General features: G+C 45.7%; 1 protein-coding gene across 1 annotated transcript in view; it reads left to right on the top strand.

Annotated features, from left to right (window-relative positions):
* The window catches only part of rtf1 (RTF1 homolog, Paf1/RNA polymerase II complex component), an 89,226-nt gene that overhangs the window by 52,639 nt on the left and 10,409 nt on the right, over positions 1 to 26,178 (top strand). Inside the window, exons 5-13 of the mRNA XM_038782598.1 lie at positions 464 to 575; positions 1,762 to 1,873; positions 2,867 to 3,002; positions 4,144 to 4,321; positions 4,776 to 4,858; positions 7,812 to 7,899; positions 9,106 to 9,213; positions 15,652 to 15,729; positions 18,408 to 18,529. Coding sequence (XP_038638526.1) covers positions 464 to 575; positions 1,762 to 1,873; positions 2,867 to 3,002; positions 4,144 to 4,321; positions 4,776 to 4,858; positions 7,812 to 7,899; positions 9,106 to 9,213; positions 15,652 to 15,729; positions 18,408 to 18,529 — 1,017 coding nt within the window. The remainder of the gene's footprint in view (positions 1 to 463; positions 576 to 1,761; positions 1,874 to 2,866; positions 3,003 to 4,143; positions 4,322 to 4,775; positions 4,859 to 7,811; positions 7,900 to 9,105; positions 9,214 to 15,651; positions 15,730 to 18,407; positions 18,530 to 26,178) is intronic.

Here is a 26,178-nt window from a genome sequence, read left to right as displayed (position 1 = left end):
TGGGAAAGTTGAGAGGCAACAGGCTTGGGTAAGGATTTCAGTAGATGTGCTGAGGCAGGAGTGAAGACAGGCGATGTTAGCAGGTTGGGCACTAAGTGGCCTTGGTGATGCAAGAGAATGGTGACTGCTGAGAATTCACCCAACACCGTGCAGGCCAGGCCTGGGATAGGCTGGCCTGTGTGCTTTGTTTATATCCCATCTACACCAATGATATTCGGCATCACAAGTTAGCCTTTTCGACCAGAAAATTTTCTTTTGTTAATTGGTAGATAAAAGTGCATATTAATTTAGTTGGATTGGAACTGTGAGCTGAGAAGAAAAAAGAGGAGGAGAGAGAGTTATCACCATGGCTGTTGAGATTTGCCTCTTATCCTATGCTGTGCATGACACAGATTAGCTCAGTTTAGTTTAGTGTGAAATTGGAACTTGAGCTTTCATTCAAAGGGTTCTTCAAATTTGTTAGGTTTGAAATTGAAAAAAAGTTGAAGGCAGCAAAGAAGAAAGAAAAGAAAGAGAAGAAGAAAAAGATGGAGGAAGAGCGAGAGAAGAAGATGCAGCAAATTCAAGAGTCTCAGGTATCCTGTTTTTCAGTATTGTTCACTTTGGGGGTGCACTTCCTGCCAATCTCTCTCTAACCCACTACACAATGAGGTTGGAGGACCTACTCCAGGCCCATGTGCCCACTAATTTGATCTCTGGCTCAGCACTGTTCAGTCTCGGCTGTTGATTTTAACCATACTTGCAGTTGATGCTCTCTCATTTCCATAAGAAGTACCATCCCCTCTCCCAGTCTCCCTGCATCCTGTCACTAGATAGTGCTAGTGCTTGTTGCTCCATTGTTCTGGTACTTGGATGTGTTTTAAGAAGAACATTGCTCAATATATGGGGTGGGCCATTTTCCACATGTGAAAGAGGACAGTGAGGGTTTTTTCTTCAATGACAAATCATGACTTATTTTAAAAATAATATTTTTGTAGAGCAGCCTGCCATTACATAATGATATGGACATCATTAGCATTCGTTGCCCATCCATACTCGCCCTTGCGAAGATGATAGTGAACTGCTGCCGTGAACACTGCAGTCTCTGACATAGGGAGTTCCATGATTTTGACCCAAGGGCATTAAGGAGCAATGATGTATTTCCAAGTCAGGATAATATGTGACTTGGAGAGAATCTTGCAGGTACTGGTGTTCCTACGCGCCTGCTGGTCTTGTTCATCCAAGTGGTAGAGCTCACTGGTTTGGAAGGCGATGTCAAAGGCGCTTTTATTGTGTTGTACCCATCTAATCAAATGAAGAATAACTGCTTCAGTTCCCTCTGATGACAGTTCTGAACCACATGGTGCAGGAAACCTTAAGCTCGGTCCTCTCAGACGTTAGCCTTAGAGATTTTCGAACACTGACCTTAGTATCTAGAAGGAGGCAAGTTAATTTAGGTTACCTGCCCCTGTGACTGCAAGATCTATTCCTCCATGGTAGAGCAGCCTGCCAGTATTATCTGGGCTCTCAAATTGAGGGTGGGAACTAGGACAAGTGTTTGAGGATGGGTGAGCATCTCCAGGGCTGTTAACTAGTAGGAGACAGCAACTTCAGGGTTTAAAAAAAAAAGCTAAAGGAAGTGCAATTTTAATGTAAGGACTGGAGAATTATTAAGGATGTGAAGCCGCTAAGGATTTGTTACTTGGTAAAAATCTGTAACATTGACTGATAAAGAAATGAATGCATCTCGTGCACCAGACTGAAATGTTCTTGTCGCTTCAGGTCATGTCACACAATAAAGAGCGGCGATCAAGGAGGGATGAGAAGCAGGACAAGAAGTCTCAGGCAATGGAGGAGTTGAAAGCTGAACGAGAGAAAAAGAAAAACAAAACAGGTGAGAAATGCAGTGATTACAGGTGAACATGCTGATAGTCCAGGATAAGATCCAATAGTCCAAGAGGTTTGGATGAAGACTGAACTATGCGCTCATTTGTTTTTCAACATTCAGCAGTGGAAAGGTAGTGAATTTAGGCCCTAGCAGGCATGCTACATGGATATATATGTGTAAGGAGGGTTAGAACGTAGAATTTACAGTGCAGAAGGAGGCCATTTGGCCCATCGAGCCTGCACCGGCCCTTGGAAAGAGCACCCCATCTGCCCCATACCTGTAACCCCACCCAACCCCTTTGGACACTAAGGGCAATTTAGCATGGCCAATTCACCTAACCTACCCATCTTTGGACTGTGGGAGGAAACTGGAGCACCCGGAGGAAACCCACGCACACACAGGGAGAACGTGCAGACTCCGCACAGACAGTGACCCAAGCCGGGAATCGAACCTGGGACCCTGGAGCTATGAAGCGACAATGCTAACCACTGTGCTACCGTGATGCCCTAGGGTGGGGCACCTGCTTCAGTAGGCGAGAATATTGAACTGCACAAAGTATAGATATGAGCATAACCAGGGGCATCTCAAACCTCTGACAGTATCCAAGAAGAGGAAGAAAAAGGTGGCCTGACTGACATAAGGAACTGTTCTTCACCACAGCTACAAGACTCTTTAATGACTTCCCCTTGGACTGATCTGTTTCCTGTAAGAACACTATTCATGACACCCTCTGCTGCTCTTGCTCATGTATTTGCTTTGTTTGGCCTCTTGTTCTGTACTGTAACCAAACACACTTTGTTGATGTAACATTTGTCAATGTTCTCTGTTGATTATTCTTTTTGTCTTCTATGCAAGTACTGTGTACGTTCCCTCGGCCACAGAAAAATACTTTTACTGTACTTTGGTACATGTGACAATAAATCAAATCAATCAATCAATTCAATATGTTAGTGCATGGAAGTAATGAGCCTGGAGTTTGATGTATTGTGTTTGTTTCAGCTGAACTGTTGGCCAGGAAACAACCTTTAAAAGCCAGCGAGGTTTATTCTGATGATGAAGAGGAGGAAGAGGAGGAACAGTCTAGTGTGAAGAGTGATCGGTCGTCTAGGTCGTCATCTTCTGACGAGGAGGAAGAGTAAGTTCTCAATGTGACTGCAACCTATTGATGATGAACATCTTTAAGTAACTAGGATCTTAAACTGAATTACTGTGGGTCATTACATTCTTTAGGGCAAGTTTAACTGCTCTGTAATGAAGTTGACCAGTGCATGGAATGAACGGTGCACCATCGCCTGAAGTTCTGGAGTGGGAGGGTTTGTAAATCAATGCATCAGGGGCCAGTTGTGTTGCACAGAAATGGTTCAATAGTTGTGCAGCATCAATGCATCAGGGGCCAGTTGTGTTGCACAGAAATGGTTCAATAGTTGTGCAGCAGATATGTTTATAAATAGCCCTTGGACTTAACACAGTCAACATGTGCCCTGGGTGATGGGTGTGAGTGTTGGTGAATATTTTGCTGGGTCAGAATTCCCGAGACTGGAGAAGGTCTCGTTCGTTTTGAGGGTTGGCACTCAATGTACAGCCTAATGGAGGAAAAGAATGAGGATATATTAGTATTGGCTCTGACAAATGGAGAGTTGAGAGAAGGTAACTGGGGAGACTGCCATGAAGACCATGGGTAGCCAAACTCCACTTCACATCAGTAAGGCTGGGGAGATGGTAAGAACCTCGTTTGTAGGGGAGTCACACTTGTTACTCTTCCAGTTGAGTCCAAGGAAGTCATGGTGGGCGCGATGACGTGGGTGGGCAAGAGCCTGTTGAGAGTAACACCCAGCAGATGCACTGGGTGGAAATGACAGTGCAACAAGGATATGGCTGGTGGGCCCTGTAGAGAGTAAAGAAAAGCACATGGCATATCTTCTAGTGAAATTGGGCCTGTGATGGTGACAGGAGAGATGGAAGAAGGAATCCTCATGATACTTTTATAATTTTGTGCACAACTTGGAGAAGTAGTGATGTGAGTTTGGTTAATCTAGATTTGTATACTGTGATGGTATAGTGTTAGGAGAGGTTTAATCCCAGAAGGGAATGAAGTTTACCTGATTCTGCCCTAACCACACATGTTTAATGGATTCAAGGATAATAGTAGAAACAGGAAACCTGACTGATATTCCTGTGATTGGCGATGGTGTTGAGATACTTGCCGTGTCTTGTGCTAATATCAGAATTTCAGTTAATTGTTGCTGTGATTAACTTTTTTGTTTTTATTTGGGTAGAAAAGAGGAAGTTCCAGCCAAGTCACTTCCGGTCACTTTGCCAGAGGAACTCAACAAAATCAGACTCTCACGGTATAAGCTGGAGCGATGGTGTCACATGCCCTTCTTTTCCAAAACAGCAGTTGGTTGCTTTGTCCGCATTGGCATTGGAAACAGCAATGGGAAGCCGGTATACAGGGCAAGTATGGGGTTGTGGCTGATGGTATATTGCATCAATGTGGTGCTGTGGTGGTCAAAGTTTAGGGTCAGTGTACAGAAGGGAATAGCCGCTCCCACAGCACCTTTCATCCTGGCCCCACTTTCTGCTTTTTCATTTTGTTTGTTTCCATTTCATTCCTTTCATCATCATGCCTCTTTGAATTTTACTTAACACATACTTCCTCCTGCCAGCATCGTCACTCAATTGTAATCAAGATTAATTGCACCACTTCTGAACTAACTTACTCCTTACTGAAACTGAAGAACTCACTTCAACATTCCCCACAGGTTTTTAAGATGCAAACTTGGCATTAGCTCAATTCATGTCTTCTACTGTTGTCTAACCTGGCATATGAGCTTCAGTCCTACAATTAGGATTCTCGGTACACAAGTGGGTGTGTGGCTGATGATCATAAATCTCTCTCTGTTTCCAGGTCGCAGAGATCACTGGTGTTGTAGAAACTGGAAAGGTCTACCAACTGGGCAGTTCAAGAACAAACAAAGGCCTGCAGTTACGGTAGGTACCAGGAAGGGAAATTTCCCCCCTTTCCTATTGAACACATTTTATTCTGCAGCTTCTTTCCTTTGCCTCTGCTCTCCGGAAGGTAACAGTTGTTGGAGTGTGGTTTGATGGGTAGAAACAACTCTTTGACCCTGTACTTGAATGATCACACTTCACAAAGGAGCCAAAATGGTATTAGGGTGGTCTAATTAAATTTGGTATTGCAGCCAAACTGAATCCTATCCTCCCCCGAAGCAGGCACATATTCTTTGCAACTGGGATGAAGGGGTGATTTAATGTAATTGAGGTGTTTAAGGTGATAAACGGAGTTAATAAGGTAGATGGAGAGACATAATTTCTTCTGAGGAATTCCAGAAGAGTGGGCATGACCTTAAAACTAGAGCAGGGCTTTTTGAGGTGATGCCAGGGAGGACTTTGTCACACGCAGGATAGTGAGGTGATGCCAGGAAGGACTTGGTGTCATCTGCAAACTTGCGAACCATGTCTCCTAAATTCTCATCCTAATTGGAAGATTAGCCACTCAGGCTGAGTACATTTTCAATGATTTGTACAAGGGTTGAGACTTTGCAGGCCCTCCGCTTACTTTTGGCAAGGTTTTCCCTTCAGATCGTCTCTTACTGGAGCATTTCATCTAAAACTCTCTCTATCCCTGAAGTCCAACTCGCTGTTAGGAGCCCTTGAAACTCTGTTAGCCTGCGGATAGAATTTCACCTGAACTTTGTTTGAAAGAGATGTTATCTGCAGAAATCCTTTTCTAAAACTAAAGAAACTAAAACCCTGCTTGAGACCAGGGCTGCACCCACAATCTACTCACCCTTCTAATTGAATTCTGTTGGGTGGCGCAGTGGTTAACACTGCTGTCTACAGCGCTGAGGACCCGGGTTCGATCCTGGCCCTGGGTCACTGTCTGTGTGGAGTTTGCACATTCTCCCGTGTCTGCGTGGTTTCACCCCCAACCCCAAAGGATGTGCAGGTTAGGTGGATTGGCCACACTAAATTACTGTTTAATTGGAAAAAAATAATTGTGTACTTTAAATTTATTTTAAAAATTAATTCTGTTAACACTTCTGCTATTGTTTATCTCACAGGCAACTTGGCCACATGATCAGTTATTAGAAGCAAGGTACTTTTGCATAAATAATCTGGAGAAAACAAATTCTTAAAGGGACCATCACTATAACACAAAATCTAAGTTTTCCCTTCAAAGGTTCATGGAACATTACACATCCCCCTCAAGGAAAAAAGTCTTGTTAAAGTAAGGTTTAAAAAAATATACTACACATTTTCACATTATAAGCTCTTGCCAACTATCTTATCTGCAATACAGACATTCCCCTCCCCATAGTTTATTCAAAATTCACATGTCCAGCATATTGTGATCTGAGGTCCTTAATCCTAAAGTGGTGGAGGGGTTGACCAAAACGTTTCGCATATCAATAACATTTTGTTGTTCTAGAGCAACTGTACATGTTTTTGACTGTCTCACAGAACTTAGTTGCACACAGAGAATAAATCCCTCTTCCTGAACCATAAATGTACTTTTAATAAATTGAATTGATCCTTTTCATGTTCATGGACTAATTCGAAGGGACCGAAACCTGTTGATTTATGACTTGCATCCCTAATTGCAACAATAAAAATGAAATTCCTCTATTCCAATCCTCTGGACATTCAAGGGAATAAGCTTTGTGATGAATGTAGTAATTTCAGATATATTGTATTCTTTGTATTTGGCGCAGTAAGGACTAAATGTCAGGGATAGTGTGTGTATGATGACAGCAGGAGTGTTTTTAAAAATCCTGGTTTGCAAGACAGCCAGGCTTTTTGAGCCAGAGGTGCAATTAAAGCATCATAAAAGTTTGTGCCAATTGACTTTTATTTATATTAAGTGGGTTCCCTGCTGAGTAGTTAATTAGAGACATTGTGTTCAGTTTAGTAAGATGATGTTGTTATGGGAGGAGCCAGGAGTTGAAACAGTCAGGTTATTGAAGTACAAAACTACTTTTTGACTGGAAGAGAATTCTGCATTATTCTGACAAGGTGTCGGGTCTCTTTCTTCCAAGCAGTGTCAAAAGATCTCTTTCTCAAAGTGGAGTATTCAAGACATCTTTATACAGCAAGTATTTCTGAGTCTGCTACTGTATTTAAAGATGGATTGGAACCCAAGATGGTTTTGTTGTTTGAGTGGAAATGAAGATAGCAGTTAAGGGTTATTGTGTCACTGTATCGATTAGCATTGTGTAAGGGGTATTTGTCAGCTATTTTCTTGTGTGATGTTAAAGTTATTTTAATCCTATGTTAGTAATAAGGTTTGTTTTACTATACCATATTCTTATTTTGTGTTAAATCGCTCCTGGAGCGAGGTATTCTTTCCTCAGTCTTACAAAATTAAAATAAAATATTGGGATTTCTGTCCAGTATCCAAGCCATTATTGGGGTCAGGTCCAGGATTGTAATAGCTCTGATCATAGTTTTTAAAGTTTGATGGCATCTTTCCATTGTTCTTGTGATTTGTGCAGTTGATTAAAGTTGTTTTATTCTTAAAATGCACAGAGTTTCTCGGAGTATCCATGACACAAACTTTGACCTGTGGTCAAATTGAATATTAACCCTCCATTTACCATCTTTACATTAATGGTTCTTAAGAGAACTACCTCTGGGGACCTTGTCGTCAAATCCATGATAGTGAAAAGATATTGATACCCATTTTGATTTTAGATAAAGGTCTCGCAGATTCACTAAATGGTTCATCAAAAGTGTATATAGGGATCAGTGGAACTGGTGTTTTCCAACCATTTGACATGTGCGATATGTCATGCAGAAGTCAACCCCACCAATTTCAGTACTTCCCGGATGAACTGCAAGCAAGCAGTGACAGGTACAAGTTTTATTTTCCACCTACATTTACCTCCTCTAACAGAAGTGTGATTTTATTTTTTGTTTGCAGACATGGCTCAGATGAACGGGTGTTTCGTCTTGAGTTTGTGTCGAACCAAGAGTTCACAGAAACAGAGTTCATGAAATGGAGGGAGACGGTGAGTTCTGTGGTGGGGCAGGATTTGTTAGTTCTGGCTTTATGCATCTAAAATTGAGAAAGATGTGATGACATTGTGGCAGTTGGTGAGCTGCAAGGCCGGTGTCTTAACCATGTGCTCTGGTACTTAAATGATTTACATTTAAAATAGAAATTGCTTCAATGATTAGCATTGCTGCCTCATGGCGCCAAGATTTCAGGTTCGATCCAGGCTCTGGGTCACTGTCTGTGTGGAGTTTGCACATTCTCCCCGTGTCTGTGTGAGTTTTTCCCCCACAAGCCAAAGTTGTGCAGGGTAGGTGGATTGGCCATGCTAAATTTCCCCTTAATTGGGAAAAAATGAATTGGGTACTCTAAATTTATATTTAGAAAAATAGAAATTGCTTAATAGCAATTTTAATAGCAATACTCTAAAGGTTTTGGAGAGCCCGCAAGGTTTTCAGCCCAGATTAAGGCTCAATCCTGGTTGGTGGAATTGTGTTGTGTGGTCCAGGGCCATGTTTGTGCAGCGAGACCAGATTCTCATCAAGATATCTTAATTTGAGTCCCATTTTTAAAAATTAATTCTCCTGGATGTGGGTGTCGCTGGCTTGGCCAGCATTTCGTGCCCATCACTGGTTGCCCTTCAGAAGATGGGAGCTGCTTCTTGGAACCGCTGCAGTTCCTGAGGTGCAGGTATACCCACATTGCAGTTAGGGAGTGAGTACCAGGATTTTGACCCAGCGACAGTGAATTAATGGCCAAGTTGGGGTGGCGAGTGACTTGGAGTGAACCTCCAGGTAGTGGGGTTCCCAGGTATCTGCTGCTCTTGTCTTTCTAGATGGTAGTGATCATGTGTTTCGAAGGTGCTGTCTAAGGAACTGGATGAGTTACCACAATGCATCTTGTAGATGGTACACATGGTTGCCACTGTTCGTCAGTGCTGGAGGGATTGGGTGTTTGTGGAAGGAGGAGCAATCAAGCGGTCTGTTTTGTCCTGGGTGGTGTCAAGCTTTTGTTGGGGCTGCACTCATCCAGGCAAGTGGAGAGTATTCCATTAAATTCCTGACTTGTGCCTTATAGATGGTGGACGGGCTTTGGGGGGTCAGGAGGTCAGTTACTCACCATAGGATTCCTAGCCTTTGACCTGCCCTGGTAGACACAGTATTAATATGGCTAGTCCAATTAAGTTTCTGATCAATGGTAACCGCCGGGATGTTGATTACAGATAATGATGGGAGGAATGCAGTTACCAACCATGGATGAAGTCAACAAGAAAGAGCAGCAGATCAAACAGGCACTGGAGTATAAATTCAATGACCGTGACATTGAAGAGGTATGTGACTTACCCGGAGCCAACCAGTTGGGCAAAATCACTAAATGTCCTTTTTCTATCCCCCTTATTACTTGGTTTGTTTCAAATGAAGTCCACACTTTATCCATTATCCCATCAAAGGAAGGAAGAGTCATTTAATGATTCCTTGGTCCCTTTGTGAAAGAGTGCAGCAGAGTGCACTGCTCGCGTCAATGGCAGACCCTGTTCCATATTCTGCAGCGCCTGTTCTGCAGCCTCTGCCAGAGTTGGTGCATTTCATCCTGTGGGTCTGAGCGGTTCACCTTAAGTTGGCCCCATGCAACCAGAAAATGGTTGGTCTGGGCTTGATTTAACTGTGATTCAAAAGGCGACTAATGTTTAATGCATAGTTTCTTAGGTTGCTGACTGCAGTATTAAACTACTTGAATATATTAGAAAACAGCAAAGGCAGTCAGATTAAAATGTTTTATCGGTCTTGACACTAACATTTCAATTTGCTGCAACTTATTTTAATTTAATAAATGTTTATTTTTAAAAGAATGTATTAATTAGTTCTAGAAATGGTAGTTAGAAGGGTAAAATGCTTTACTTGTGAGATGTGGGAGGTCCATGAAGCTTCCAGTGTTCCAGACAACCAAATCTGCAGGAAGTATAACAGGTAAGGCAGATCAACCTAGAGCTTGGATTAATACTTGGAACTATGATCTTGTTGGCATTACAGGGACCTAGTTGAGGGAGCGACAGATCTGGAAGCTAAACGTTCCTGGATTTAGATGTTTCAGGCGGGAGAGAGGGAGATGTAGTGATGGAGTTCTACAACTGGTTAAGGAGAATATCACAGCTGTACTGCGGGAGGACACCTCAGTGGGCTTGTGCAATGAGAAAATATGGGTAGAGCTCAGGAATAGGAAGGGTGCAGTCATAATATTGGGGGTTTACCACAGGCCTCCCAACAACAAGTGGGAGATAGAGGAAAAGTTATGCAGGCAGATTTTGGAACGGTATAAAAGCAACAGGATTGTTGTGGTGGGTGATTTTAACTTCCTCTCTATTGACCGAGTCTTGCTTAATGCTAGGAGCACTATGGGGCAAATTTTGTAAGGAGCATCCAGAAGGGCTTCTTGAAACAATATGTAAATAGTCCAACTAGGGAAGGGGCCGTACCGGACCTGGTATTGGGGAATGAGCCTGACCAGGTGGTTGAAGTTTCAGTAGGGGAGCATTTCGGGAACAGTGACCTAATTCAGTAAGTTTTAAGGTACTGTTGGATAAAGATGAGAGTGGTCCTTAGGTGAAAGTGCTAAATTGGGGGAAGGCTAATTATAACAATATTAGGCAAGAACTGAAGAATCTAGATTGGGGGTGGATGTTTGCGTGTAAATCAACATCTGGCATGTGGGAGGCTTTCACATGTCGTTTGATAGGAATTCAGAACCGGCATGTTCCAGTGAGGAAGAAGGGCAAGTATGGCAAGTTTTGGGAACCTTGGATAATGAGAGATATTGTGAGCCTAGTTCAAAAGAAGGAAGCATTTGTCAGGACTGGAAGGCTAGAAACAGACAAACGCCTGTGAGGAATATAAGGAAAATAGGAAGGAACTTAAGGAAGGGGCCATGAGGGCTTAAAGGGGTCAGGAAAAGTCGTTGACAAACAAGTTGGGAAAATCCCACGGCTTTAAAGAGCAAGGGGGTAACCAGGGAAAGGGTTGGCCCACTCAAGGGAAAGGAATCTGTGTGCAACTGGAGGAAATGGGTGAGGTACTGAATGAGTACTTGCATCAGTATTCACCAAAGAGCAGGACTTGGTGGATGATGAGTCTGGGGATGGGTGTGCAGATAGTCTGGATCACATTGAGATCAAAAAGGAGGTGGTGTTGGACGTCTTGAAAAACATTAAGGTAGATAAGTCCCCAGGGCCTGATGGGATCTACCACAGAATACTGAGGGAGGCAAAGGAGGAAATGACTGGGGCCTTGACAGAAATTTTTGTAACCTCACTGGCTACTGGTGAGGTCCCAAAGAACTGGAGAATAGCAAATGTTACTTTGTTTAAGAAGGGTAGCAAGGATAATCCAGGAAATCACAGGTCGGTGAGCCTTACATCAGTGGTCGGGAAATTATTGGAGAGGATCCTTTGAGACAGGATTTACTCCCATTTGGAAGCAAGTGGACATGTTAGCGAGAGGCAGCATGGTTTTGGGAAGGGGAGGTCGTGTCTCACTAAAGGAAGTGACGAAGTTGATTGAAGGTAGGGCAGTGGATGTTGTCTACATGGACATGAGTAAGGCTTTTGACAAAGTCCCTCATGGCAGACTAGTTCAGAAGGTGAAGTCACATGGGATCAGAGGTGATCTGGCACGCCAGTTACAGAACTGGCTAGGTCATAGAAAACAGAGGGTAGCAGTGGAAGGGTGCTTTTCTGAATGGCGGGCAGTGACTAGTGGTATTCCGCTGGGACCATTACTGTTTGTAGTATATATAAATGATTTGGAGGAAAAAGTAACTGGTCTGATTAGTAAGTTTGTGGACGGCACAATTGCGGATTGTGATGAGGACTGTCAGGATACAGCAGGATGGGGCAGCATGGTGGCGCAGTGGGTTAGCCCTGTTGCTTCACGGCGCCGAGGTCCCAGGCTCAATCCCGACCCTGGGTCACTGTCTGTGTGGAGTTTGCACATTCTCCCCCGTGTTCATGTGGGTTTCGCCCCCACAACCCAAAGATGGTTAGGTGGATTGGCCATGCTAAATTTTTTTTTTTTAAAGATACAGCAGGATATAGATCGGTAAGCGACTTGGGCGGAAAGATGGCAGATGGAGTTTAATCCGGAAAAATGTGCGTTTTGGATGGTCTAATATCAGTGAGAAATATACAGTGGGAAATAGAACAGTACAGCACAGAACAGGCCCTTCGGCCCTCGATGTTGTGCCGAGCAATGATCACCCTACTTTAAACCCACGTAACCCGTATCCCAACAATCCCCCCATTAACCTTACACTACGGGCAATTTAGCATGGCCAATCCACCTAACCCGCACATCTTTGGACTGTGGGAGGAAACCGGAGCACCCGGAGGAAACCCACGCACACACGGGGAGGACGTGCAGACTCCACACAGACAGTGACCCAGCCGGGAATCGAACCTGGGACCCTGGAGCTGTGAAGCATTGATGCTAACCACCATGCTACCGTGAGGCCCCCTCAAATGGGAAATGGCAGAACCCTTGAGAGGATTGACAGCCGCAGAAGCTGGTAGAAGGGCTGGGGGCCCTGATTGGGCTGGAGGAGATAGTGGAGGGTTTGAAGACCATGCAGTCGGATAAGGCCCTGGGACTGGATGGGTACCCAGTCGAGTTCTATAAAATGTACTCTGGAATATTGGGACCAGTGCTGTTGAAGATGTTTAATGAAGCTAGGGAAAGAGGGGTTCTGCCCCAGACGATGTCACAGGCCATGATCTCGCTAATCCTGAAATGGGACAAGGACCCGGAGCAATGTGGGTCCTACAGGCCGATTTCCTTGTTGAACGTAGATGCCAAACTGCTGGCCAAAATTTTGGCCTCCAGGATTGAGGACTGTGTACCGGATGTTATTGTGGAGGATCAGACGGGGTTCGTTAAGGGCAGGCAGCTGGTGGCCAATGTAAGAAGGCTGTTAAACGTGATCATGATGCTCCCGGAAAGTAGGGAGGTGAAGGTAGTGGTCGCAATGGATGCGGAGAAAGCCTTTGGCCGGGTTGAGTGGGATTATTTATGGGAGGTGCTGGCGCAGTTCGGATTTGGGAGGGGCTTTATTGACTGGGTTCGGTTGCTGTACCGGGCTCCGGTTGCAAGTGTACAGACAAATAGGATGATTTTGGACTACTTTAGACTGCACCGGCAGATGAGACAGGGATGCGCCCTCTCCCCACTGCTGTTTGCGCTGGCTATAGAGCCGTTGGCAATTGCTCTGAGGGTCTGCAGGGGCTGGTCCGGGGGGAGGGTGGAGCACAGGGCCTCGCTGTATGCGGATGACTGCTTTTGTATTTCTCAGACCCAATGGAGGGGATGGAAGAAATTACGGGAATTTTAGGAGAATTCGGCCGGTTTTCGGGGTATAAGCTCAATATCGGGAAGACCGAGTTGTTTGTGGTCCAGGTGAGGTGTCAGGAGAGGCGACTGGGGGAATTGCCGTTCAGAGTGGTAGGGGGCAGTTTCAGGTGCCTTGGTATCCAAGTGGCAAGGGATTGGGACAGGCTTCACAAATTGAATTTGGCTCGGCTCGTGGATCAGATGAAGGAGGATTTCCGGAGATGGGATGCGCTCCCGTTGTCTCTGGTGGGCAGAGTTCAAACGGTAAAAATGACGGGTCCTCCGAAGATTCTTATTCGTTTTTCAATGCCTCCCCATCTTCATCCCGCGGTCCTTTTTTAAGCGGGTCAATGCGCATGGAGGTGGCTTCTTGCAAGGGCACAAGTCTGGGGGCGTTGGTAACAGCGCCTCTGCCGTTCCTGCCGGAGTGGTACTCCACCAGTCAAGTGGTGGTGGCGGCCCTGAGAGTCTGGGGACAGTGGAGGAGACATGTGGGAGTAGAGGAGGCATCGATGTGGTCCCCAATCTGCGATAATGTCCACATGTTCTCGGCATTTCCAAAGCTGAGGGGATTTTGGCAGGGGTTTGCCGACGTCATGTCCAAGGTATTAAATACGAGGGTGGTAATGAGTCCAGAGGTGGCGATTTTCGGGGTGTCGCAGGATCCGGAAATCCGGGAGGAGAAAGAGGCAGATGTTCTGGTCTTTGCTTCCCTGGTAGCCTGGAGGCGGATATTACTGGCATGGAGAGACTTGAAGCCCCCGAAATTGGAGACCTGGCTATCGGACATGGCTGGCTTCCTCTGCCTGGAGAAAATTAAGTTCACCATGAGAGGGTCTCTGTTAGGGTTCGCCCGGAGGTGGCAACCATTCGTCTACTACTACGCCTCACGGTAGCATGGTGGTTAGCATCAATGCTTCACAGCTCCAGGGTCCCAGGTTCGATTCCCGCCTGGGTCACTGTCTGTGTGGAGTCTGCACGTCCTCCCCGTGTGTGCGTGGGTTTCCTCCGGGTGCTCCGGTTTCCTCCCACAGTCCAAAGATGTGCGGGTTAGGTGGATTGGCCATGCTAAATTGCCCGTAGTGTAAGGTTAATGGCGGGATTGTTGGGTTACGGGTTACGTGGGTTTAAGTAGGGCGATCATTGCTCGGCACAACATCGAGGGCCGAAGGGCCTGTTCTGTGCTGTACTGTTCTATGTTCTATGTACGCAGAGAATTAATCGTCAGCAGAAAGGGGGGGGGGGGGGGGGGGGGGGGGGGGGGGATAGGCTAGCGTAGATTAGAGAGGTAAGTAATGGTGGGACCTGTGGGAGTGGGAGCCGGTATTTGCACTATGTTAATAGTTTGCTTGTTCCGTACATTGTTTATTTTGTTGCTGTCACAATGCCAAAGAAATACCTCAATAAAATGTTTATTAAAAAAAAAGAGGATTGACAGCCAGAGGGATCTGGGTGTGCAAGTCCACAGGTCACAAAGTGGCAACGCAGGTGGAGATGGTAGTCAAGAAAGTATACAGCATGCTTGCCTTCATCAGCTGGGAGTATAAAAATTGGCAGCTGTAATAGAACCTTAGTTAGGCCACTCTAGGAATATAGTGTTCCATTCTGGTCGCCACCTCGCCACACTACCAGAAGGATGTGGAGACTTAGAAGCCTACAAAATTATGAGGGACATGGGCAGAGTGGATAGTCAGAAGCTTTTTCCCAGGGTGGAAGAGTCAATTCCTAGGCAACAAAGGTTTAAGGTGCTAGGGGCAAAGTTTCGAGGAGATGTGTGAGGGAAGTCTTTTTTTAACACAGGGTAGTGGGTGCCTGGAACTTGCTGCCAGAGGAGGTGGTGGAAGTGGTACGATAGTGACGTTTAAGGGGCGCCTTGACAAATGCATGAATAGAATGGGAATAGAGGGATACAAATCCCGGAAGTGTAAAGGGTTTAGGTTAGACGGGCAGCATGGTTGGCACAGGCTTGGGGGGCCGAAGGGCCTATTCCTTTGCGGTACCTTTCTTTGTTCTTTGTTATGATAACCATCTGGATTAGACCAGTGATTGAACATGGGACTCTCCTGGTGTCTATACCTCAGCACCAATCGAATTTATGAACAGACATTTAAAAAAGAACCCAAATAATTGTTTTTATTCCTTACAACAAAGTGCTGGAAAAGCTCAGCAGCTCTGGCAGCACCTGTGGAGAGAGAAACAGTTAAATTCCTGAGTCGAATATGACTTCTTCAAAACAAAAGTGTGGTGGGGAATTGGCTATTATATGAGGGACCATTTGGATAGTGGAAATTTTGGCAACAGAGAGAGCAGCTTAACACTTGGTGGGGCTGCCAAAACACAGAGTAATATTCATGTTCTTGCCTTTGTTGACCAGTTCTGTCCTGTTCTTGCAGATTGTGAAGGAAAAAGATCGATTCAGGAAAGCACCTTCCAATTACGCAATGAAGAAGACTCAACTTATGAAAGAAAAGGTGAGTGACATAATATTTATGTGTGTGTGTTCCCTTTTGCACATGGTGCACCATTCAGTTTGTGTGTGGTTTGAGGATGCCTGGATAATTGGGTTATGGGGCAACAGATGAGTTCAACAGGACTAAAAGTCGGGAGATGTGAGGATGGATGAGAGAGGAGGATGGATAAAGGGGAGAAAAGAGGAGAGATGCGGAGAAGGGGAATTATCTTCTAACGGGATCATTGGGAGTGATAGTAGCACAGCTAGTTGGTTTGGGATGCGAGTTGACCAAGGTTCATAAGACCAGAAAAACACGATTCAGCAAAAGAAATTCTTCAACAGGGTCATGGTGGCTGGAAAACTCAGCAGAGATTGGGGATTAAAGGGTGAAAAATATCTGCAGGGCTTCCAAACCCAAATGTTGTTATCATGTGGTGGCAAGGCAGTACAATGGTTAGCACAGTTGCTTCACAGCGGCAGGGTCCCAGGTTCGATTTCCGCTTGGGTCACTGTGTGTACGGAGTCTGCACGTTCTGCCCGTGTCTGCGTGGGTTTCCTCCGGGTGCTCTGGTTTCCTCCCACAAGTCCCCAAAAAAAGACGTGCTTGTTACGTAATTTGGACATCCTGAATTCTCCCTCTCTGAACCCGAACAGGCGCCGGAATGTGGCGACTAGGGGATTTTCATAGTAACTTCGTTGCAGTGTTAATGTAAGTCTACTTGTGACAATAATAAAGATTATTAAAATGTAAAATTGGGATTAGAGGCCGGAGTGCAGTAGATTATTTGCTTTTAACTTTGAAGTTATATACTCTGTTTTTATATTTCCATTATAAATTCCTACACTTTGTATATTTTCATCATAAGCAACTGCCGTCCAAAGCATTAAATTTGAAAGCTTCATATTTGAATCTCTACACGACCTCACTGTTTCCCTTCACTAACCATATGCCTCTTCCCCACTTTTGTCTCCTGACCCTGCCCTCAGTTTCATTCTTTGGAACTCCCTCCCTAAACCTTTCTGCATCTCCATTTGTCTCTAATCCTTTCAAATCTTTTCCAATCTGGCGTTTGATCGTCCTGTCCTAAAATCTAGCACTCTGGCTTGCATTCCCCTTCCACGTACTTCTGTTTGTGCAATATCTCAGTTCATTGAAGGCATTTGTGTAAATGAAAGTTGTAATTTGCTTTTACACCAGAATTGTGATGTTTTGTAGTGATCGAGTATGTTACAAGTGTAAGTTTGTGTATGAAATCTCATGTAATGATGGCCCCTTTCCTTTCCACCCCCCATGTCAGTTTGGATGATGAGCTGTTTATTTCTTCTGGAGGCTTAGCTTACCCGAGGGAATGTAGCTTTCGTACTCCACATAAAAAATCTTGATCCAGACATTGCGTTGGTCGCTCTTAAGATTCACTGCGCATCATTTGTCAGATGCTTTGTGAGAATTTTTCTTTCCTGTGCCCTTCTCTGTGCAGTGCATATTTTGTCAGTACAGTTGCACCGGTTCTGGGTAAACTGCAAATAGTTGCATACAGGGAAACACCAAAGCACCGCAGACAGGCTGTTTGTTGTAAGATGTTTGTTGCCTCTATTTTCTACCTTCTGCCCAAAATTGTGGCCTATCATTTCTGAAGAATCCATACCTCTGGTACAGATATACTACAATCATATGTATATATGCCCAGCACTTGAGTTACCACACTTTCTTGATCAGCCATGATCTTAATAAATGGCAGAGCAAGTTTGAAGGGCTGAATGGCCTCCTACTGCTCTTATTTTCTATGTTTCGTAACCAACAGTTTGTGTAATGGGGGGTGTAATTTTGCAGAAAACTTGTTTTCTCAAAATTACATGTGATAGTGTTGATATATTCAGCTGTCTCAGTTATCGAAGAACCATGCCAAGAGGCAGGAGGCAAGGTGTTGGAACCAGGTCAGGGCACTTAATGGACTACCTGGGAACCAAACTGAGGGGCAGAAAATGGGCTTATTGGAGTCTAACAAAATGTGTGTTGCATTATTTTCCTGGGAAATACCTGTCCAAGACACTGTTCCTCATGGTAAGTTCAGTTTGTTGAAGGGTATCCTGTAATCACAATGCAAGAGAACGTCAATAGAACCCAAGTCGCACTCCAGTCAGGTCAGCAGTGCTGCAAGATGTTCTATTGGGTCTCATTCAATCCCAGGAAGGGTTGACAAATTGTAAAGAATGATCAATTCTCTGAACCAATGTTCCTTTTCTGTTCCTGTTTATTTCAGTGCAGGGCAAGTTTAGAATTTTTGGCATGGCTACACATATATTATCTAAAATGGGGACATCTTGTGAGCAGCCTGCGTGATGCATGTGCATCTACGCAAGTGCACATCTTAGAGGGGACTGCAAATCCCTTTTCTAAAAAATTAATAGACACTTATTTGAGGGCCAGGTAGAGAGGGAGAGCCCCGTGATCACTGAGGAGGCCAGTCCTTCTAGCATTGTAGGCCAGAAGTACCTTCAGGCTAGTTTCCCCAACTGATGCTGCTTTATGCTATCCTGTGAACACCTTTGTTGTTTGGATAGCTGTGTGATAGTTTCCCTGTCAATTCATGTTACAGCTCTTGTGTTAAGAGTCTGTCTTTAACCTGGAGTCTTACAGTATACCAGTACCCATTATCTCCACTCTAGTAATCCCTCATTCCCTCCTTTTCTCTTAAGGCAATGGCAGAAGAAGCGGGTGAGCCAGATAAAGCGCGACAAATCCAGGATCAGCTGAATGAACTAGAAGAACGGGCAGAGGCCCTCGATAGACTTCGCACCAAAAACATCTCTGCCATCAGGTGTGCTTTTCACATCCTCAATCAGGATGTCCCAAAGTGTACAGTTACATTGTAGGAAATATGGCACCCAATTTGTGTACAGTAAGCTCCCACAAGCACAAGTAAGTTATGTTGGTTGAGGGATAAATTGTCAGGGCAACCATAGATCTCCCCTCTTCGAATAGTGATGTGTTCTTTTACATCCACCTGAGAAGGCAGACAGGGCCTGGGTTTTAATATCTCATTGAATGACCTCTTCTCTGACGGTGCAGCACTCACTCAGCTACTGCTGTGGAATAACTGCCTGGTTTGGTTTTTTAAAATTTGTTCTTGGGATGTGGCAAGGCCAGTGTTTATTGCTCATCCCTAATTGTACCTGCGATTTTGGTGGTGAGCTTCCGTCTTGAACCACTGCTGTCCTTGTGTTGTTAGGAGTTCCCGAATTTTGACCCAGCAACAGATACGTTTCCAAGTCAGGATGGTATGTGGCTTTGAGGGGAACTCTCAAATAGTGGTGTTTCCATGCACCTGATGCCCTTGTCCTTCTAGATGGCAGAGGTTGCAGATTTTGAAGGAGGCTTGACTAGATGCTGCCATGCATCTTTTAGATGGTGCGCACTGTGCACCAGTCGTGGGGAAGAAGCATATTTAAATAAGTGGATGTGGTGTAGTCAAGTGGGCTAGTTTGTCATAGTTAGTTTTGAATTTCTTGTATTGTTGGAGCTACACTCATGCAGGTGGAGCATATTCAATTACAATCTTAAATTGTGCTTCATAGATGGTGGACAGGTTTTGGGGAGTCAGGTGATGGGTAACTGCAGAATTCCCAGCCTCTGACTTGCTCTTGAAACCACAGTATTTAATTGGCTTGTCCAGATCAGTGGCTGATCAATGGTAACTCGCAGGATGTTGATGGTGGCGATTTGGTGATGGTCATTGCCTGGCACTTGTGATGCAAAATGTTCCCTGCCACTTAACAGCACAAGCCTGAACATTATTCAGATCCTGCTGAATATGGCCACAGACTGCTTCATTATCTAAGGAGTTGTGAATAATGCTGAACACTATAATTATTAATGATCAATGTTGGAGGGAAGCTGTTTGATGTAGCAGCTCAAGATGGTTTGGCCGAGTGCACTACCTTGAGAAACCACTGCAGCAATGTCCTGGAGCTGAGATGATTGGCCTCCATCTTTGGGCGTGACTCCAACCACTTATTCAAATACTGCCTTGATGTCAAGGCAGACACTGTCACCTCACCTGCTCAAGCCTGTGGAGTGGGACTTGAACCACAATCTTCCGACTCAGCAGGGAGTGTGTGGCTCATTGAGTCATGACTAGCATCTGAACCGATGCTGGCTGCACCGGGGGAATTTATTTAGAAATGGATAGGCTCCAGGCTTCCCAAACACACAGTGACCAGCTGATATATACAGAACAATAAAGGCCTAGCTTGTATCCCTCACCTGGGTACCGATTGGATAAATCAGTAACTACACTTGGGTCTGATAATTGGCTAATGTGTCCTGCTAGAAGTCTGTGTGAAGACATTGGACAAGAACAGTATGGGGCTTACCCCCTGTTATTTAACCAGGCAGCACTTGTTGCCTACGGTACTAACTAGTCCGTGACCAAGAGTCATGAAACCATACCTCAGCATAACCAATGTACTCGCAATGAAAGGAGAGAATGGAATAAGTGTCAAGAATTCGATATTTTGTATGAATAGCCCATGTGCACTCCTGTGTCCACTTTTCTGTATGTAATAAATTCCTCTGCACATTTATAACAGGATTACCTATTTAAACCTGTCCCCTTTAATTTTTTGCAGTTTTCCTTTATTGATTATCCACCCCCCAATTTGGTGTTGCCTGCAAATTTACAAATTGTGTCCGATTCCAAACTTCAAGTTGTTGATGTAACTTGGGAAAAGCAGTGGTTACAGCACTGATCCTTGTGGACACCACAAAACTCCCCTTTATTTTCCGCTCTCTGCTTTGTCTTGAAGCCAGCCAATGGTCCATTTTGCCATTTGTTCCCCGACTCCACATTCTCTGACCCTATTCATTAGTCTATTATTGGGCACTTATTGAAGGCTTTTTCAAAATACAGGGTGGCACAGTGGTTAGCACTGCTGTCTCACAGTGCCAGGGACCCGGGTTCAATTGTGGCCTTGGGTGACTGTCTGTGGAGTTTGCACACCCTCCCCATATCTGCGTGGGTTTCCTCCCACAGTCCAAAGATGTGCAGGTTAGGTGAATTGGCCATCCTAAATTGGCCATTAGTGTCCAAAGATTTGTAGGTTAGGTGGGGTTACGGGTATACGGTGGGAGAATGGGCTTAGGTAGGGTGCTCTTTCAGAGGGTCAGATGGCCTCCTCCTGCATTGTAACAATTCTATGATTCAAAATTACATCAGGATTACTATTGTTTACTCTGTTACCTCCTCAAAAACATGGCTGGTTAAGTAAGATTTTGAAATCCATGCTGACTACTCGTTATTTTTCTCTTGAGGTATTCTTCTATTCTCATTAGTAAGAATTCCATTATTTTTGCTACTACCGACGTTAAGCTAACTGGCCTATAATTGCCCGGGCAAGCAGGGATCTTTGAATTAGCGGCAATGCTGTCCTTGAAGTTTTTCCCGATCCATTGATACTACCCATATAGTCTGGGATCTTCTCATTCCGGCTGCAGCTGAAATGGGCAATGCAGCATTTCCCGGGTAAGTCCAGTGAGCATCTAGAGTTGGGGAAAGGAGAGGATATGGCCCCTTTTTATGGCAGTAGCTGCTGAAGGTTAAGTCCTTTAATTAATGAGTGGGTGAGTGAAGGGCGAAGTAAGTGGATGAGGGGCAACATTTCCAGATTAAGTACACTGGTAAGTCTCGCGTATCTAGCCCAATTGTCTGCCATGGGCTCGGAGTCAGAAACATTTGTGTAATGTCCCGAGCAGCAGGGAATCAGCCTACCAAAATGTTAAACTTCCCAGGCAATTCCCATGTAAGACTGCATGCCAGGCCACAGGGTCCTGATTTGCATCACCTGACGTACATCCCATCTCCGACAATCCGGAGAAGGGAAGAATTAAGTCATTCTGTTCCCTTATAGGAATTAAGCCAACTATCTGCCAGTCCTCTGGCGGGATATCTTTTTCTAACGAATTATCAAATATGATTAGTACTGCCTCTTTTATCTCTTCCTTAGATTCTTTTAAAACATGTGGAATCAATCCATCTGCACCAGGGGATTTTTATTCTTCTTGAATTTTGTTTAGTTCATTCAATATACCCTGTTTTCATTTATATGAACTTATCTCATTGCTTATCTCATCATTCACCCGTATGTCTAGAACATAGAACATAGAACGATACAGCGCAGTACAGGCCCTTCGGCCCTCGATGTTGCACCGACATGGAAAAAAAAAACTAAAGGCCATCTAACCTACACTATGCCCTTATCATCCATATGCTTATCCAATAAATTTTTAAATGCCCTCAATGTCGGCGAGTATTTATTTTTAAAAATGAATTTCAGCTCCCCTCCTATGGGTTATAGCCTGATTCCAAGCCATCATGAGTGCACAACCTACCCATGTTCCATGGCATGGTCTTCACCAAAAATGGCACATAGGTGCAGAACCTCCTCAACTCTGTCTGGATGACGTAGGTCCACTAATGCTATCTTCAAGAACAGAAAAACAGTTGCAGCGATAGTATTTGCTTATTCTCAGCTTATGGATCGAGCACCTGTATTCAGTTGCACAGTGGGTAGCACAGTTGCTTCACCGCGCCAGAGTCCCAGGTTCGAATTCCCGGCTTGGGTCATTGTTTGCACGGAGTCAGCACGTTCTTCCCGTGTCTGCGTGGTTTCCTTCGGGTGCTCTGGTTTCTTCCCAAGTCCCGAAGACATGCTGCTAGGTGAATTGGACATTCTGAATTCTCCCTCTGTGTACACGAACATGTGTGACTTGGGGCTTTTCACAGTAACTTCATTGCAATGTTAATATAAGGCGACGTGTGACAATAATAAAGATTATTATTGTACTGCTTCACTGTAATTATCAACTTCTACTCAGCTTTGATGTCTCTGTCTCCTTTTATATAGTTAAGTTTTGGGTTCTAATCTCGGTCTTAGTTTCCTGAGCAACTAGAATATGTGGTTTTCCCGTTGCTTGACACTTCGTATATTTAGATTGCAGTTGACCTAAAATGTCGCCCAAGTCCCAGTAATGCTGAGAAATCAGCCAGAAAACCCCGAGATTTTACCCCAAAAATTGAAACTCTTCCTGTTGGTAGAACTGAACTGAGGCAAACCTTTTCAGGATACCTTTGGTTATTGGCAAAATTACATTGAATACTTGAATCAATGTCTGCCAGCCAACCATGCATGTGTTTGCAATGTCTTGAGGGATTCTTAATTCTGAGGTATGGAATATAAATATAAACTGTCATGTTAAATTTCTATAAAACCACCTTGACCTCATTTTGAGTGTTGTATGCAGTTTGGGGTCCACATTCTTGTAAGGAATCGGAGGCTTTAAAAAAAAAATAAAAAAATTTGTTTTTATTCAAAATTTTTGAATAATTTTTACAAACCACTACAAAACAAAAAACAACGAAAAGAAAACATAGCAATAAAACAGAAAACAACTTAACCCTTTCACAATTTAACAAAATAAGGTGGGGTATCTGCCTGTTACAAATGAAATCCATCCACCGCCCAAACCACCCCCCCCCCCCCCCCCCCGTCTCTTTCCCCCTTTATGGTTTGCTGCTGCTGCTGACCTCCACCTAACGTTCCGCGAGAAAGCCATGGAACGGTTGTCACCGCCTGGAGAACCCCTGCAAGGACCCACGCAAGGCAAACTTTATCCACTCTGACCTGAGAAACCCAGCCATGTCACTGACCCAAGCCTCTACGCTTGGGGGTTTCATGTCCCTCCACATTAACAAGAGCCTTCTCCAGGCTACCAAGGAGGCAAAGGCCAGAACTCCGGCCTCTTTCGACTCCCGGATCGTCTGATACCCCAAATATCGCTATCCCCCAGCTCGGTTTTACCCGAGTGTCCAAGACCTTGGACATAGCCTTTGCGAAGCCTTTCCAAAATCCTGTAAGTGCCGGGCATTCCCAGAACATATGGACATGATTTGCTGGGCTCCCTGACCACCTCACACACCTGTCCTACACCCCAAAGAACTTACTCATTCTCGCCCCTGTCATATGTGCCTGGCGCACCACCTTAAACTGAACCAGGCTAAGACTGGCGTAAGATGAGGAGGAATTGACCCTGCCCAGGGCATCAACCCACAGGCCCTCATCCAGCTCCTCACCCAGCTCCTCCTCCCACTTGCCCTTCAGCTCCTCCACCGAGGCCTCCACTGCCTCCTGCAGCTCCTGATATATTTCCGATATCTTGCCATCCCCTACCCACACGCCCGAGACCACCCTGTCCTGTATCCTCCGGGCAGGCAGCAGTGGGAATTCCCCTACCTGCTTTTTCACAAACGCCCGAACCTGCATGTACCTAAAGGTATTCCCCGGGGGGTAGCCCAAATTTCTCCTCCAGCGCCCTCAGACTGGCAAAGGTCCCATCAGGGGCTGGTTTAGCTCACAAGGCTAAATCGCTGGCTTATAAAGCAGACCAAGCAGGCCAGCAGCACGGTTCGATTCCCGTACCAGCCTCCCCGGACAGGCGCCGGAATGTGGCGACTAGGGGCTTTTCACAGTAACTTCATTGAAGCCTACTCGTGACAATAAGCGATTTTCATTTCATTTTCAATGAACAAGTCCCCCATCCTTTTGATACCCGCCCTGTGCCAACTTAGGAACCCCCCGTCTATTCTACCCGGAACGAACCTGTGGTTATTCCGTATAGGGGCCCAGACTGAAGCCCCTGCCTCCCCCCTGTGCCGTCTCCACTGCCCCCAGATCCTCAATGTCGCCACCACCACCGGGCTCGTGGTATACCGTGTCGGCGGAAGTGGCAACGGTGCCATTATCAGCGCCCCCAAGCTAGTATCTTTACAAGATGCCGCTTCCAAGCATTTCCACGCCACCCCCTCTCCCTCCACTACCCATTTCCGAATCACGGATATATATTCTGCATCCCCCTTCCGAGGGCATCATGATCACATTCGTATTCAACTGACTGCCCTTCACAAACCCCGTCTGATCCTCATTGATCACTCCTGGGACACAGTCCTCAATCCGAGTGGCCAAAATCTTGGCCAACAGCTTGGGATCCACATTAAGGAGCGAAATCAGCCTATAGGAGCCACATTGCAACGGGTCCTTATCTCGCTTGAGGATAAGTGAGATCAGAGCCTGCGACATCGTCGGGAGAAGGGTTCCTTTTCCTTTGCCTCATTGAAAGTCCTCAACAAAAGCGGACCCAGCAACTCTGAGAATTTCCTATAAAACTCTACGGGATACCCATCCGGTCCCGGGGCCTTCCCCGCCTGCATACCCTCTAATCCCTTACCCAGTGCCTCCATCTCGATCGGGCCCCCAATCCCTCTACTCCCCCCTCCTCCACCTGTGGAAACCTCCGCTGGTCCAGGAACTGCCTTGTCCATCCCCTGCACGGGGGTTCTGACTCGTACAGTTTGCCATAAAAGTCCTTGAAGACCTCGTTAATCCTTGCCGAGCTCAGCACCGTGTTACCCCCCCATCTCTAATTCCCCCAATCTCCCTGGCCGCCTCTCTCTTCCGCAGCTGATGCGCCAGCATCCTACTTGCCTTTTCCCCATACTCGTACACTGCTCCCTGTACCTTCCTCAGCTGAGCCTCAGCCTTCCCCGTGGTAAGCAAGTCAAACTCCGCCTGCAGACTCCGATGCTCCTTCAACAACCCCTCCTCGGGGGATTCCGCATACCTCCTGTCTGCCCTAAGTATCTCCCCCACCAATCTCTCCCTCTTCATCCTATCCCTCTTCTCTCTGTGGGCCCTGACTGAAATTAGCTCCCCCCTGACAACTGCCTTCAGCGCCTCCCAGACCACACTCACCGAAACCTCCCCATTGTCATTGGTCTCCAGATAGCTTTGGATACACCTCCGAACCCGCCCACAGACCACCTCGTCCGCCAGCAGTCCCACGTCCATTCTCCACAGAGGGCGTTGGCCTCTCTCCTCCCTCAGCCCCAACTCCACCCAGTGCGGGGCATGGCCCGAGATCACCATGGCCGAATACTCCACTCTCGGGATTAACGCCCTACTTACCACCAAGAAATCAATCCGTGAGTACGTCTTGTGCACATGGGAGAAGAAGGAAAATTCCTTCGCCTGTGGCCTGGCAAATCTCCACAGATCCACTCCCCCCATCTGGCCCATGAGCCCCCTCAGGACCTTGGCCGCTGCCGGCCTCTTACCCGATCTCGACCTAGACCGATCCAGTGCCGGGTCCAGGACCGTGTTAAAGTTCTCTCTCTCTCTCTCTTTCCCCCCCCCATTACCAAATTACATAACTCCAGATCCGGATTCCTACTCAACATCCGCTTCATGAACCCTGCATCGTCCCAGTTCGGGGCATACACATTCACTAGCACCACCCGGGCACCCTGCAACCTGCCACTCACCATATCGACCCCCTTTGTCCACCACAATACCCGCCGCCTCAAATGCCACCCGCTTGCTCACCAGGATTGCGACCCCCCCTGTTCTTCTCAACCAG

The sequence above is a fragment of the Scyliorhinus canicula genome, chromosome 2, assembly GCF_902713615.1.
Source record: "Scyliorhinus canicula chromosome 2, sScyCan1.1, whole genome shotgun sequence".
Classification (NCBI taxonomy): domain Eukaryota; kingdom Metazoa; phylum Chordata; class Chondrichthyes; order Carcharhiniformes; family Scyliorhinidae; genus Scyliorhinus; species Scyliorhinus canicula.
The sequence above is the reverse complement of the archived record's forward strand: the minus strand, read 5'-3'. Positions and strand labels throughout refer to the sequence as shown.